At 38.9% G+C, this 15,870-nt stretch overlaps 1 protein-coding gene across 1 annotated transcript; it reads right to left on the reverse strand.

Moving 5' to 3' along the window:
* Nucleotides 1-9,387: 9,387 nt before the first annotated feature.
* LOC103706729 (protein LIGHT-DEPENDENT SHORT HYPOCOTYLS 5-like) lies at nucleotides 9,388-11,005 on the reverse strand. The gene has a single exon (XM_008790946.4). It carries the CDS (start codon nucleotides 10,355-10,357, stop codon nucleotides 9,569-9,571), a length of 789 nt encoding a protein of 262 aa, XP_008789168.1. The 5' UTR covers nucleotides 10,358-11,005; the 3' UTR covers nucleotides 9,388-9,568.
* Nucleotides 11,006-15,870: the final 4,865 nt, after the last annotated feature.

The following is a 15,870-nucleotide window of genomic DNA, read 5'->3' on the forward strand; positions in this document are numbered from 1 at the left end:
AAAGTCTCCGATCGCTTCAAATGGTGAGGCAAATGGCTTCGTTGCACAAGAAAATATTCCGTCGACGCCAGGGCCGCCCGCCCGCCGATGTGATTGATTCCTTGCTAATTATTGGCGATGCCGCGCGGCTACGAGGGCGCATGCGATCAGGCGTACGGAAACTGCGCTCACAGCTCTCTAGCTACAGAAACAGAATTGTATTTTTCACGAGAATGGATAATATATCTTTTTTTTTCACACAAATCTATTATTAGATTGCTTGATGTTTCAAAACCTATACAGATAGATGAATAAACATGTTCAAAATACTTTGATTGTTGTGCAGAGCATGATCTTATGGGCTACATCGCGAAAAAAAAAATCAATCATTTTTTTGCACCAAAAATGTAACCCGAATCTTTAGTTACATATCATGAAATTTCTATATTTGTAAGTGTGTGAGCATTTTTTCTGCGGCCTATTCTATATCCATCTTATCTTTATCTAAGCCGGAGCTTTGTATAGATTGATGCATTCACTAGTCATGAAAACAAGCATTTATATGATAGAGGCCAAAGCCGGCACCCTTTGAAATCAAACCACCATCCGTGCTACAAATGGTAGAGGTTGTACTATCGAACCAAAAATCAGTGGTTTCTGCATAAGTAGTGTTGTGCAATACTTAATGTGCAAATGAAATTACCATAACTTGTAGAATTGGTGTGTTATATGAAGCTGATTAGATGTTGGATTGGCAAGCTATTAGCCTTATGTCTAGTCTCGAATTATAGGTCATCCGTGATTGACGTGCGATCCATAATGCAATGGATCTAGCTAGCTAATACAATGGATCTATAATGAAGAAGTCGAGACTGGAATTATTCCGTAATTGGCGTGCAAACTATAATGCACTGGATCTAGCTTGCTAATCATACATTATAGAGGACCCACAATGTTAATGGTTGTCGTGCCAATTATCAGCGGTCCAAGATTAGGATTTGAATTGTCGTTTATATATATTAATAGGCACTACAATGTATCTTGCTTTTAAGAGGATAGTTGAGATTATGGCTGTAAATGGGTCGGGTCGACCCGTGACCCAACCCGACCCGACCCATGTAGATCCGATTCGACTGAAATTTTAGGACCCGTGGGTGCGGGTCAGGTCCTAAAATTAGATCCGAATTATTTTCTGGTTCGGATTTGGGTTTACCGAGCGGATCCGATCCAATCCGAATGGACCCGAAGAGAGAGAAAGAGAGAGAGAGGAAAAATAAAAGGGGGTCTCTTCTTTTTTGTGTGTGTGGGTCGTTGTACCATCAGTCGTTTTTAAGTGATTTTATGATGGGTTTTTAAGGCATACAGGAAGGAGATATGGGTTTTTTAGGAGCTTGCTCCCTAAGGGATGGGAAATGCCAGCCAACGAGGAGTGAAAGCTTTATACGCAAAAAAAAAAAAAAAAAAAAAAAAAGCCCAAAGGAGAGTAGGGTTCAAGCGTGGAAGGATAGCAACAAGCATAGATTCACAGAATCGAATGGAATCTCCGTCCGTCAGGATTCTCTCTTGATCTATTACACTGTTGATACCTCTGGCTCTGGTGTCTCGGTAGCTGGATTTTTATTTTTTTTCCTTCTATTTTTTGGTTTCTGTTTCTTTTACCTTTTGAAGGGAGAAAGTGAGGGAACACTGAACTAAATATGGGTCATGACTCGTGCCAGTTTTCTGCAACGGAATTGGATTTTGGAAGAAAGTCTGGGATTTTTTTTGTCCTCGTGAGGGGGGAGCTGGGAGACACAAGGTTCCGTCCAATCAGTCAAATGGATAGAAAATAGTGTGATATGCAATTTGGCTCATAGACCGACTTGGTTGGTAAGTCATGGGTCGTCTGTTCTAACTGGAGGTCAATTGCAAGTCTTTCAAGTCCTGGGTCACACAACACCTCATAATTATGATAGGACCACGTTAGATTTGCCTAAATTCTTCTCCAAAAGCACAAATCCGACTCGAATTCGAATCCGATCCAACTTGACCTGACTCAACCCGATCTTCAGCCGGATCAAATCTGGATCCAAAATTAGAAATTGAACAAAAAATCGAGTCGGACTAGGATTACTCAGGATCCGATCGACCCAATCTATTTGCACTCTTAGTTGAGATAGTTCTAGAGCATGATCTGTACTATAAAAATATTTTAAAAACTAAATGTATATACTTTAGTAACCTCTAATTTTTTGCATCAAATAGATACAAAAATGCTCAGTATCAATCATATTACATGCTCATGTACGTATATGTGATGGTGCAGCCGCATATTAATGTCAGAATTAGGAAATCTCTGTGGTCTTGGTTGTGGAAATTTTCTACATCATGAGCACGCGAGAGATGCTTATTTCTCGGCTCGCTCGCGCAGATGGAGTTGAACGTGAAGGGGTGGAGAGTGGAAGCCATTCGGAAATTGCCGGTTAAAGTTTACGACGCGCCTACTCGAACTGTCGGAATAGTGCGGGATTTCCTTTATACGCATGACCATGCATACGTAAACAACGCATTCACAAGTTATCTCATGCGTCCGTGTGGATCCCAGCAGTTCACGCCTGTTTCATATTTGCCACCAGTTGCAGCCACATTAACCCTCATGCTTTCAACTCTCAATCTCATGCTTTCAACTCTCAATGGCATCATATGTGAAAGTTTGATCTCCAGTGCAATTATCCAGTCCCTGAAAACCCCTTAAAATGGTACTCGTCTTGTAGTAAGCTAGCTCAAGAGAGATTCATATAGATAACTGATCATAGATGGATTCAACCAACGTACTTCGAAACTTGCTTAGGTTTCTAATGAACTCTTGTTTAGATCATGTCATTCTTTTTATTTTCACACCAGTCTGCTTGATATCAGTTATTTCCTCTTAAGTGTCTACACTTTAATTCGTACTCAAACTTTTACCCATCAAAGCGCAGTGTGCGTTGGACTGAACTGATCGACCCAAAACATGAGATAGATTTTCTTTATCATAGGCATAGCTAGCTGAGGCTGAAATTTAATCCATCGAAGCAAAAATCACCATGTTAAATATAAATGAAACTGCTACTCATGATGGTTTTCCATTAAGGTGCCCTGAGAATTCCTAAGGTCGAAGGATTATGTCTAAATTCACTTGTTAACATCCTCCTCCTCCAAAGTAATCTTAATTACCATCGATCAATTCTATTGGCCCTTGATTTCCCATAGTAGAACATTTTTGACTAACAATTCTCATAGTACAAGTACTTACCAAGTATTCGCGCACTACTTGGTGAATTAAAGCCAATCACAGACTCCCTCATTTCAACTTACACCATAGCATATTTCTACGTGAAGGTTGTCCAAAAGCTTGAAATAAGGATGAGATCCTTTAAATTAGGATGGAGAGCTTATATAGCTGCATATTGAAAATACAGACAATCCTCAAATTACTTATGAGATTGTTCAACTTGTTGAATAGTTTAATAGATGTACTTACCCGCCATTATCTTTTGTAAAAGTTTTTATTATTTTTTTATAATTTTTTTTATAAATAGTTTTTGTATATCTTATTTTTTAATAAAATCCGGATGGCCTTGCCTCCCTTCTCATCAAGAAAAAGAAAAAGAAAAAAAAAAAGAAAACTCATGCAAATATCTTTCTGGAGGAAAATTACTTTATTAACTACGGAAAGGGATGAAGTTACTTTGGCTTCTCGCCCGACAGTCGATTATGCGCAATCATGCTTTTAGGAATTAAATCTTCTTTTCTTTTGCTTTAACTGTCACTCATCGTCCTACTCGATTTCTTTTTTTTTTTTGCTGAACTCCTACTCGATTTCTTAAGTTACTACCACAACAACATCCGTATAGACAAACTCATTACATATCAATATAAATTTAGCACGATCTACAACGATGTTCCATATGTACTCCTAAGAGAATATGTGCAGGAGCTGACTAATTGGTAAATGCTCATTTTTTGAGGCTAGGAATCATGATGTAATAAAGTTCAGGATCTAATGTTCGGACAGTACTAGGGTAACTTTGACCACCTCAGGCTGCTGTTTTCGAATTCGGATCCCTTAACTTTGACCACCTCAGGCTGCTGTTTTCGAATTCGGATCCCTTGTGGACCCCCGTAATATTGCAGGTAGCTGCCGCATTATTTATTTCACAAACGGAAGGCTCAAAATTTTTTCTTGAATACGATGAGATATTGATTGTATAATATACGGTGCATCAAGGTGATGAAAAATATCTATCTCCAAAATAGATGATATGATGACTATTTATTTTGGTACAGAATTTTGCAGTACAAAAATTGTCTGCAGAGATTCTTAGTTCATCGTTTTTAAGATATATAGTTTTGTGGTTTGGTTGGCATAACTCTCACCTCTACATTCATTCCATCTCATGTGATTTTCTCAACAAAACCCAAAAAAGAGTGACAATTAGGAAGGGTAACTCGTTCTTCAGGGAAACGTAGTGAACTTAGTTTGCAATCCAACATAAGATTCCTCTACAAGTACTTCCTCTAATAGTACCTAATACTGCCAGTCTAAGAACTTCTATCTATCCAAAATTTGTCCTATCAATGTATTAAACTTAACCTGAAAGTTACTTAAACCCCATTCAAACTATTTTCAAACTTAGGATCATCAAGACGAAGTTCAAATTCCAATGCATAATATAAGCTCAAAATTCATATAACAAAGTCAATAAAACAATGATTTCCAAATGCATGCTTAAACCTTACTGCATTTGTGTGTATTTCTTGAAGCTTCTTCTTTTGCATGAACTCAAAATCTTCCTTGAGATGTTACAGCGCATGTTCAAACCAATGGAAAGACCCGGGTGCTTTTCACTTCACCTTGTAGAGACTAGGATGGTCATCGAGGACCGGCCCAACCCTTAGGCGACTGAGGTGGTTGCCTAAAATCCCGGCCTAAAGAAGACTCACCGCAGGAAAGGCCTTAAAGACAAAATAGAAAAGAAAAATGCCCTTCTTAGCGAGTTTGCCTTATATATGCCGGACCGATCCACTGTAGGAAAAGTCTCAAAGACAAAACAGAAAAGAAAAAGACCTTTCTTAGTGAGTTCACTTTAGGCCCCCAAATGCATTGGGCTGTTCTTGTGATCATCTCATCCATCTCATCATCAGAAGGTAGTTGAATCTGTCGAAGACCCCACCATTGATTCCTTGGGTAGGGTGCACCTGGTAGCAATACAAGTACCTAAATCTATTCCAACTTTAGCTTCTTTTGGGCTGATGATTATAATTGTGTTAATTGCAACTTTTGTATCTTTCCTTTCAAATGGTCTCTAGGAGTAATTATATTTTCCACGTCTATTAATGATTAAAAGACTATGCGAACTTAGATAGTACTATTTTACTCATATCTTTTAATGACACCTCAAAAGTGAACTTCTTAACTTCTTATTTTACTCACATCCTTTTTCCCTGTTGCAGCTAATCTCCTCCCTTTCTTTCTGTTCTTCTTAACCTTTGTTGCCTAGCCTAGGGATATGGGTGGGTATACCATCTTTTCTCCACCAAAAGAAGGAAAAAAGATTAGCTAGTTCGACGTTAAATAAATTGTATATGAACATATGTTTCATATTTCATCTCAGAATAGTCAATGTGATCTCAGAATAATCATCCTTGGTGCATTGCAAAAGCACAACTCGTTAGCTATTACTACTCCATAAAATGATCATTTGACCTCCCTTGCAATCTAAACAGAGACCAGCTAATGAAACTAAAGCTGAACAGTATTGTCTCATAAGTTTGGTACAAGAAGCATCAAAATATGCTGCATACGTCACCATTGCGTGTGCAAGTTCTAGAAAAGCAGCACATCCATGCATGCATGATAAATTATTCATGATATTTAAGATGGATTAACATTTCTCCTTCATCTAGGCTATAAAAAATCCATCAACATCATGTATATCAGTATACTTCTACAGCAATCATATATTTAAAATGAGCCTTTTCAACTAAGTCCAAGCACATCACCTAACTTCAAAACTCCCACCAAAAAAATGGAGACAATAGGTTGAGACATGAGTATCATCCCAGGCATAGGGTCTATTGATGTTGCTCTGCACCAATTGGGTCAATTCGGATGGTCTCCTCACCATGCCTACGTCGCCATTGGTCAGCATCTCTTGTCCTATTTCCATTGGCAAAATTAAGGCTTGCGCTACCCAAAGCATCCCCCAAGCCAAAAGGTACAAGATTTAGAACCAACTGAAGGAATATTAGAAAACAAGAAACCGAAAGAAATCCCGGGTACTGATTCGCGAATACTTATTGACAATTGGTGCGCCAATTAGATTAAAATAAGGAGACAAAGGAAGGAAGCAAATCACGAAGCAGAACCACGTCAGCTACAACGACTACATCATGAATTATTTCAATGGGCTGCAGTAAGATGCCTAGAATTCTTAAATTCACATCAGTCGATCCGCGTGGGTGTTCGTTTCTTAGCTCTAGCCTTTCTTTTCCTCCCTGTGCAGGTGGCTTCTGATTGAATAAAAGAAAGAAGATAAAACAGCACTCCCAATCGGTCAACCAACAGCAGATGGAAATCCAAGACTAAGACAACTTGTAGTAGAATTAATGATTTTAATACTCGTGAAATAGCTCCAGTGTGAAATTAAGTAGAGAAAGGGTTACGTTCCTCAAGGCGTGAAGGACTGAAATTACCAACCTTTCCACACTGAACCGGGGAAAGAAAGTTACAGAAACATCATTTCAATTTTGGGCTAATCTTGAAGACAACCTCTCAATTTGTCATCTATTTCAAACTAGTCCAATCATTAATCTCGGCATCTCGTGACCATCACGTGGCAGTACAAAATTATATTATAACCAAACTGCTCTTCGTATCACAAAAAAATCTCATCGTAGAAATGGTATTAGGACTCACCTTTCTTTGTATGAATTCACGATGACTACCCTTTTGGATTTTTTGACCTTATTATCTATTTGCCGAAGAGGTTCATTCTCCTCTATCATTATACCTCAAGACGTAGAAAGAATTACAATTCCCATTTCACCTAAAATCTTAACTCAATAATCATTGATAATGGCATTTCTGCGACTTGTAACACATGGTTGTAGGATCAAAATCATCCATCCATCTATACAGATCTTAAGGCGATGGCATCGATGACTAGATTATTTATCCTTCTGCCCATATCTCAAAACGATCAGTGGATAATCAGAATTATTCATCCATTTGTATAGATTTCAAAGTAACCATAAATGATTCGGATATTCATTCGTCCGTATATATCTCGAAGTAACCATAATTGATCTAAATATTCATCCATCTACATAATTTCAAAGCAACAGCATGAATCTCAAAATAATCTAATTTACTCATCCATCTGCCCAGCTCTTAATATTGGAATAGACTAAACAGGAGAGAGCATTTTCTGGTTTGAAACCGTTTGCAAGTTTGAGGGTTTATTTGAAATTTTTTGAAGTCGAGAATGTCCATAAGGTTGACATAAACTTAAAGGGGTGTTTTTGTAATCTTATATTAAAAAAAAAATAGAGATGGAATGAGGGTAATGTTATTTTAATGGATGTGGTGTCTTACTTGGAAGCAAATGCGTTTTGGGTTATTTAAAATATATATATATTCCTGTCAAGCCCGGTCTCCATAATAATGTTGCCGGGAAGCTAAAGGACAAGACCAGACGGTGCTGATGTGCTTTCCCTTTCATCTCTCTTATAAAAAAAAAAAATTAAACTAAAAAGACGCGCACCCACAAATTCCACCACCCCACCCCTTCCCGTTCAGACCTCAAAACTTAGGTGGGCCCTCAAATTAACAAACCGTACAAGAGACTCCCTCTGGCTGCCCCTTTGGGTCAGCAACTACCAGTTTTCACTATGTGCAGACAAAACAAGGGAGCGGATCACCCTTTCTACCATCGTGTACAGTGCTGCAGCTCTCCTTGCGTATGAGAGGGGAGAAGAGCGAGAAGAAACTTACTGTTGTGGTGGTCAAGAGGAAAAGCGGAAGGAGGAGACATCGGTCAATGATAAGGAAGCTCAGAACCCAACCCAGACTTCAACAGAAGGTAAGGAGAAAAAGAAGTACCCTCATTTCTTGGTTGGAAATAACGAGGAATGAGACGAGGAAGTTTTAAACAGGAAGATTCGAGGAATGACGGTGAGATGGATAGGATTGCTTGGATGTAAAGAAAACGGAGCAATGCTGTAACTGTGATTCATGGAGATTTAGTTCAGACTACTAAGCGTCGTTTTCAATAGGTGGCGATTCAAGATTTCATAGAATAATGAGGGAGAGAGAGAGAGAGAGTAAAAGACCGTTCTCTTGGGCGCCAGGGGCTGCGACGCTACACGTGCGGTAAATTTCCGTCGCAGGGAGTCCAGAAAGCCAGAGAGAGGGATGGGAGGGGGTTGGTTTGGCTGCAGAGGCCCGGGGACCAGGGACTGAGTTGTTACTAAATTATGCTAACCAATCGGTCTCTGGCGTCAGCAGCGCCATAAAAGAAAAGCGTTGCAAAGAGGGGGAGGAATCGGGACAGCAGACGAGGATTTTAAATAGGAGGAAGCGAAGTTTCGGTACGACGAAGAAGAGTAGGAAGAGTGAATCGGTGCTGTTATTAACTGGAGACAAAAAAAACTGTTTAAAAGGGGGAAGAAAATCTAAATTTTGCGCTCGTTGGTTCTCGGGGTCCCTGGAACATTATGGGAGGAGACAGCATTTCCCTCGCAAAGAGGGAAGAAGAGGAGCGCATTCATATGCTACTCGGTTGGTATTAAATATTATTAATAAGAAACTAGAAAAAGTTTCTTTTAAAACAAAAAAAAAGAAGAAGAAACTAGAAAACTAAATAGAATGAGGATGTGATGGCACTCAAAAGGAAAGAGAAGTTTTATCCAAGCTTTCCTGGAATGTAGAGAGAGAGAGAGAGAGTAGGGACCGAGAACTGGAAGGTCATAGTATCACGTAAGTAGATACTTCACTGTTGATGTCAAAACTGGGTAACAGAAGAGAAAGAAGGTGAAATATGCTGAGTAGAAACTAGAAGATGGCAGTTTATGATGCTATACTAAGAGTTTAGTATACAGTAACTCTTCGCATTCCATTAAAAACTTGCAGTCTCGTACAAAAGAAAGATATCACCAAATTCATGCGTTCTAGGTTCAACAGTTAAAAAACACAAGAGTCTAGCTAGTATACATTCACACCATTTCAAATCTAAAGCAGAGGGTTTTGGACTAACTGAAGCACCAGTCCAAAATGACAAGGAAACAAACGAAAAGAATTGAACAAGAAAGCCAGACAGTCAATAATTCCGTCACCATTGAACTCATTAGATAGATAGGTAGAGAAGAGAGATCAGAGTCTTACTGTTTTCTGAAGTTTTTGGATTATTTTTCTTTTTATTAGCCTCATGAAAAATAGGGAGAATCGCCAAGAGTAATATGTATTCTACTCCGCTACCCGTTAACCACCAAATAATAATAAGAACAGTAACAAAGAAGTAAAATTAAGAAGGAAACAGTCAAAAAGAGACTAAGAGAGTATCTATACTCAGGAAGTGGAGGCCGGACCGCCCGGCGGCAACGGCGGAGTACCGGATCCCTCCCCCGCTCCCGAACTATTCCCACCGCCGCCGCTACTCCCACTTGCAGTAACACCAGTAGCAGCAGCAGTAGACGCGGAACTCTCCCCTCCACCTCCCGACGACCGCTCTGCGCCTCCTTCACCAGCAGCGGCGGAGGAAGACGCCCCGGCGGTGGGCGGTGGCAGCCGCTTCCGCTTCTTCTTCTCGTACGGGATCCCTCTCGCCTTGGCCTGGCTCTCTCTGACTTCACGAAGATACATCCTCACCGCCCGGGCGCCGAACGGGTTGGATTCGGGCCGGCCGCCGTTCTCCTCGTAGGCAGCGCGGAGGCGGCCGATGAGCGCGTCGAGCGAGCCCCAGGCCTGCTTCAAGGGGCAGGCGCAGGGCGCCGGGGGGTTGGGTTGGCCGAAGTAGGCGCACCCGCTCACGTGCACCTTGGTCTTCCCGAACTGGTCCAGATATTTCAAGAACTCTATAACGTGAGCTCCACTGCACCGTGCCAGCGTCAACGGTGGCTTGTGGTTCCTCAGGTACTGAAGAAAAGTATTCCAATCCCTTCTCTTCTGCGACTCGTATCGACTCGGCTGCTGCTGCTGCTGTGGTTGAGCTTGGGGCTGAGGTGGAGGTTGGGGTTGGGTTGGAGGTGGAGCCGTCTGTTGCTCCGCAGGTTGTGAACTGGGGTCGCCGCCCGCTGAGGCGGTGGAGGACGAGGGGCCTTCTGCCCCTTCGCCGGGAGCGTCGGGGCCAGATTCCATACACCAGCTTCGCTTCTGTTGACTATTTTTGGCTTGGCTTGGCTTGGCTCACTACTATTCTAATTACTTCGTTTGTTTGATGAAGAGGCTGGTGTCTCTCTCTGTGCGTGTGAGGTTGGGGTGGGAGGGTGTACACAGTAGAAGAGGGAAGAAAGGATGGTGGAGAGAAATTAAAAGATGGCTCTGATGGGACGTTAAAAGAGAAATAAATGTTAATGGATCGGTAGATGGAGGATGGTAGGAATACAAGAGAAAGGGTAGAGGGGGAAGTGAACGAATAAGAACTGGGAAGGGGGGTGGGAATTACCGAACACGGGGTGTGGCCCCTCCGCTTGGAGCAGACGCGGTTCTCTCGATTTCTTCTTGTTAACTTCTCCTTGTATAGGGGAAGGTCATTCTGTGTAGGTTGTGGTGTGCTTCATGTGTGGTTTGATACTAACGTGGGCGCCGAACAGGACGAGCAAGAGTGCAATGGCTTCCAGGGGCTAGAAGTCCAGGTGCTTGCAGGATGGGACACCGTCCCTTGTCCCTGCCCTAAAAGGAAATCGTAGAATTTGAACCAAAGGAAGAATTGCAGACAGTGGGGGCCAGGGTCTCAGGGCAGATGTTTTTAAGCAATTATGATAGGTCTGGTGGTGGGAGGATAGATCATGTATAGATATCTTTCCAGCAACAGTGATGCCCCTTGCTTCTCTGTCGTCTTATCTCACGGTTACTGGAACCGGTTTAAGTTGGTCGTTCGGGATGAAGAGTAGCAAAAATAATCTCTCTCTCCCATCTTTCTTTTTTTTTTCCTCTTTATATATGTATATATATCTTTTTCTTTCACTTTCTAGATGGTCTCATTAGTCACAATCGATGGGAGAAGAGATAAGAAAACAAGGGCAATCCTTCCGGGTTGGCCGCCACAATCGATCCGAGCGCGTCAAACATGGATTCGAAGCGGCCAAAGCTTAAGGTCGCCTGGGCACGTTATGGACCAATGAAACGCGTTCTTGGTTTCCAAGCAGTTCTTGTGAAGAAAACATATAGAAATAAATGGAGAGAACGGGTCATAAAAGTGAGAGAAATTGCGTCCCCACGTAATGATCGAGCACCCAAGCGGATGTAACAACTTCAAGATTCATTAGTGAATGCTAGAACTAACATCACCATTATGGCGGACCTGGACAAAACAGGTGGGCATTTGAGAGCTACCTAATCTTGTTTGATCCATTGTTGCGTTTGCACTGGATGATATAAGATCTAAGGATTAGACTTGAGTGATCTATGCAGTGAATGGATTTTTTTTTTTTTTTTGTTTGATGAAAGATTAGTTAGGTGCATATAGCACTTAATTCTATTTAACGTTAGATTAGTTTGGATATGTCAGATTACGAGATAATCTAATAATTTATGAAAATTATTCATCCGAAAAAATAGTTATAAAAGAAATTTTTTTTACCATATTTGGTTGATAAAAAGGTTACCCTGAAAAATAGAATAAAAAAAAATTATATTTAGTTGGAATTTTTAGGGTATTGTTTGAACCACTCGCCCAACAGCCCCACTGATTCCTGATCAGAGTTTTTTCCGAGGTTGAAGACAGGTCCAACTTAACATGGGTCCTAAGAGGCTCATAACTCAATAAATGTTGCAAATTGATTGGGCAATATAAAGTTTTGCTTTCGTGGAAAAGACATTATGCCACCGTTGTCACTTCTGCTTTCATTCCGTTGCCTCCAACTCATTTCTTAGTGGGCAATTACAAGCATTATCAATGTAATTAAAGCAAGTCAATCTTGGATTAGAGAGAGACAAAGGGAGATCCTCTTTAATGGAGCTGGCCAGACTGGAACATTGACATGCGGGTCCCATCACTGAAAGATGACAAAACGAATAATATGAATGGTATGCTTTAGCCACAAAAGCAATATGGTGAATCCTATTGTGGATTGGCATGTCTGAACTTTACAATGATAGAAGTTAAAAATATTAAGTATTCAAACGTTACGGTTAGCGGTGAAACGAGTTGAAGGGCAAATAAAACGGATTTAAATTTTCAGGATGGCCAGCAAATGATTATGGTTGCTCCATAGGAGCAGTTTCTGAATGAGAAGGGACCGCAATGGTTGTCAGAATCATGTTTAGCTTAGTTTAGGTTTTCCAAAAATCATGAAAAAAAAATTATGGGGCATGGAATTTAGAATATCATATGAGGCAATCTTTCTGTTTTGTCGTATCTTTTTCTAGTGCTCATTTAAAGAGAAAATTCTAAAGTTAAATCAGAATGAAATTTCTTCTACTAACGAGGACTGCCAATTCTATGATTTAAAAAAAAAAATTGAAGAATACTATATGATACACAACACACAATACATGTCTTAATATATACCTCCATGTAAATTGATATGTAGCTTCAAGAATATGATGTTCGCCAGTTATACTAAATGGTCAAATGATATACACCTAACATAATAGTCATCTATTATTCCAATATATATCTTTGATTAAATCGATATATAGTTTAGAGAACATGGTGTTCACCAATATACACTGCATAGTCAGATGATATACACATAGCAAAATAGTTATTCAGCATCCTAATGTACACCTTCAGATAAATTGATACATAATTTTTAGAACATAGTATTAAGAACACAGTACAAAGCCAGATGATACATACTCATTGGCTTTTTAATATATACCATAAGCTTCTTTGATATCAATAACAACCTAATACATATTTCTAGTTAAATTGATATACAGTTTTTAGAACATGGTGTTCATTAATATATAGCATATGGTTAGGTGATACACCTAGCAAAATAGTTATTGAACGCCCTAATACACACATATAAAATAAATTGATATATAGTTTTTAGAATATGGTGCTTACCAATACGCACTACATAGTTAGGTGATATACGTTTAGTAAAATAGCTATTCAACATCCCAATATATGCTCTAGATAAATTGATATATAGTATCCAAAACATGGTGTTTACTAGTACATAGTATATAGCCAGGTGATACATACTCGTTGGCTTTCTGATATATAGTATAAGCTTCTTTGATACTAAAAAAAAGAGAGAAATTTTAAGGAGAAGGAGAAGAAAAATCAAGAAGAAGGAGAAAGGTTTTACGGAGGAAAGAGATGGTTTAATGAGGAAGAGGACAGAGGGAAAGAAGCTGGATAAGAAAATTAAAAGGATGCAGAAAAATAACTTCTCTTCAAGCACACGATTTTTTTTTTTAAGTCATAGAACCGACGGACTCCATTAATAGCAAGAGTCTCATTTCGTTTTAATTTTTTTGGTTTCTCTTTAAGATGGGTACTAGAGAAAAAATGGTAAAATATAAAGCTCACTCTATTTGATATTCTTTCGCGCGTGTAGCAGAGATTTTTTGTTCAAAAATCATAATTTAAAGATGAAAATTGGTTGTCCTAGATACAATGCAGACCACCTGGTATAGTATGTTAAAAAAAAAAAGGTGGTTCGATGGTATGATATTAAAAATAGTTTTCAAAGAGAGCAATTACCTTTTTGCAAGAAGTTATAATAACAATACATGGCCAGTTCTAAGCGGCTGGAGCTGTGTTTAGATATTCTATTTTTGAGCACAAGCAGACCATGCATCTTTGGTTCAAAATTAGTCTTGAATTTGGCTCTCTCTCAATTACTAAATGAACCAAGTTTGAGCTAGATTCAATTTGACTTGATTAAACTTGAAATAGAAATAAATAAATATATTATTTATAAAAATTTGATTGCAATATATATTTTTAAATCTTTCTCTAATCTAAATTTAATATAAATCTAAAACTATATTGGTGTGCTAATTGCCATGTGGATTTTCTTTTACTCTTAAAATATCCCTCTCCTGAAAAGACCCTGTAATGTGTACATCAATGAATCAGATCTCCTCTTTCTAGCTGGATTCCGAGCAACTCGCAAAGAGGGACTCTTTCCAAAGCTATACTTCATCTTGAACTCTTAATCCCTTCATGAACTTGTCAGATCCAAACTGACATTAAGAGTTGTGAATAAATAGTCTTCACAGAAATTAGTAATTCTTTTTTAAATTCCACACTTAATTTTTCTATAATTGCATCTTTCACTTTGTTGCAAATAATATAGTTTGCATTATATGTTAATCTTTTGTTGGATTCACATGCGTAAGTACGTGAATTGTAGCTAGTAGATAAAAGAAGATATTCCAAGAATTGAAATGCAGTGACGGAAATTATCTCAAAGTTTGTATATGAAGGTCTTGGGGGATCTTGAATTCTTATTGAATTTGCTAAACACGATATTTGTGAGCAACTCGAGTTTAGTCACAAGTAATTGAGTTGTCTTGAACTTGGCTTGATCATAAAACAAGCCAACCTGAGCTAGAGTTGGCGTGCTCGAGCATTACGTATTTACACTGTATCTTTTAGGCTAGATTCACTAATGATCGAACGAGCCCTAAAAGCTTGAATACATTAATTTGGACTAAATGGAGCCTTTTTAGTAACATAAAAATGAACTTTATGAGCTTTATGATGGGTGGTGAATTCCTACAACATCTTACGGATAAGTAGGATATAATATTTGGACTAAAATCAAATATATCGGGTTAAAAGATGTTGATTAGGTTAGGTTGTTTGGCTAGAAGTAGCAAAATTTAACCCTGACCTACCAAACCACAAGAACGTATTGGCATGAATGGATATGTTTTTTTATTTTTTTAATTTTATTTTTGTAAGTGGGTCAGTTCTAGATCGACCCGGTATCAACTTGATTGTAATAAGGTGGGTTTAAATTTATTCCCTAAACTCGATAGATCACCAAGGTTGATCCGATAAGGCCTCGCATAGTTGAGTCTTTAATTTTTTTTCATATGGTTCAGTTCACTCAAAGGGAAAATGTTATAGTGAGTCATGGATAAGATGATCAATTAGGTCTTAGGATATGTGTTTGTATTTTAGCAAGTTTTTAGTCTTAGTTAGTCCATGATTGTTATTTATCCTAATTTTTTTTTCTTATTATGTTTATGATGATATATTTGAAGTTTAATTTAATTTTACTATTGGTGATCTTTGAATGAAATATTTTGCTTTAATTTCTAGTTATATGTATAATGAGTAAAAACTTAAATGGGTCGATGGGCAAGTATGGACTTATATAAAATAAATGAACTGCGCACATGTTTACGTCTTTCAACATGATTATAAATGGGTCTGGCATGGCTGAGAGTTTTTTTGACCTAAATCTAGTTCAAACCAACCCAAACCCAACCGATTGCAACTCCTGCACGGCACGCATGCGTGTGAGAGAGAGACCTTCTCATGTGATTTTAATAGCTTGCTACATTAGAAACATGGACAAACTCCTACAGATCATGTTAATTTTCTTTTGATTCTTGCAGACATGAATGCTTCATGGTTGTTAATTATCAATGATGGTTGTTCATATAAACAAATTTGAGCACCGGCGAAGGAGCCCAAGAGGAATCTTCGTACTTCCCACTCTTATAGAGTAATTTGA

Source organism: Phoenix dactylifera, chromosome 13, assembly GCF_009389715.1.
Source record: "Phoenix dactylifera cultivar Barhee BC4 chromosome 13, palm_55x_up_171113_PBpolish2nd_filt_p, whole genome shotgun sequence".
NCBI classification, from domain to species: domain Eukaryota; kingdom Viridiplantae; phylum Streptophyta; class Magnoliopsida; order Arecales; family Arecaceae; genus Phoenix; species Phoenix dactylifera.

Bases quoted from the DNA above. Each gene is read 5' to 3' on its own strand.
- LOC103706729 (XM_008790946.4), bottom strand. From the start codon at position 10,357: ATGGAATCTGGCCCCGACGCTCCCGGCGAAGGGGCAGAAGGCCCCTCG.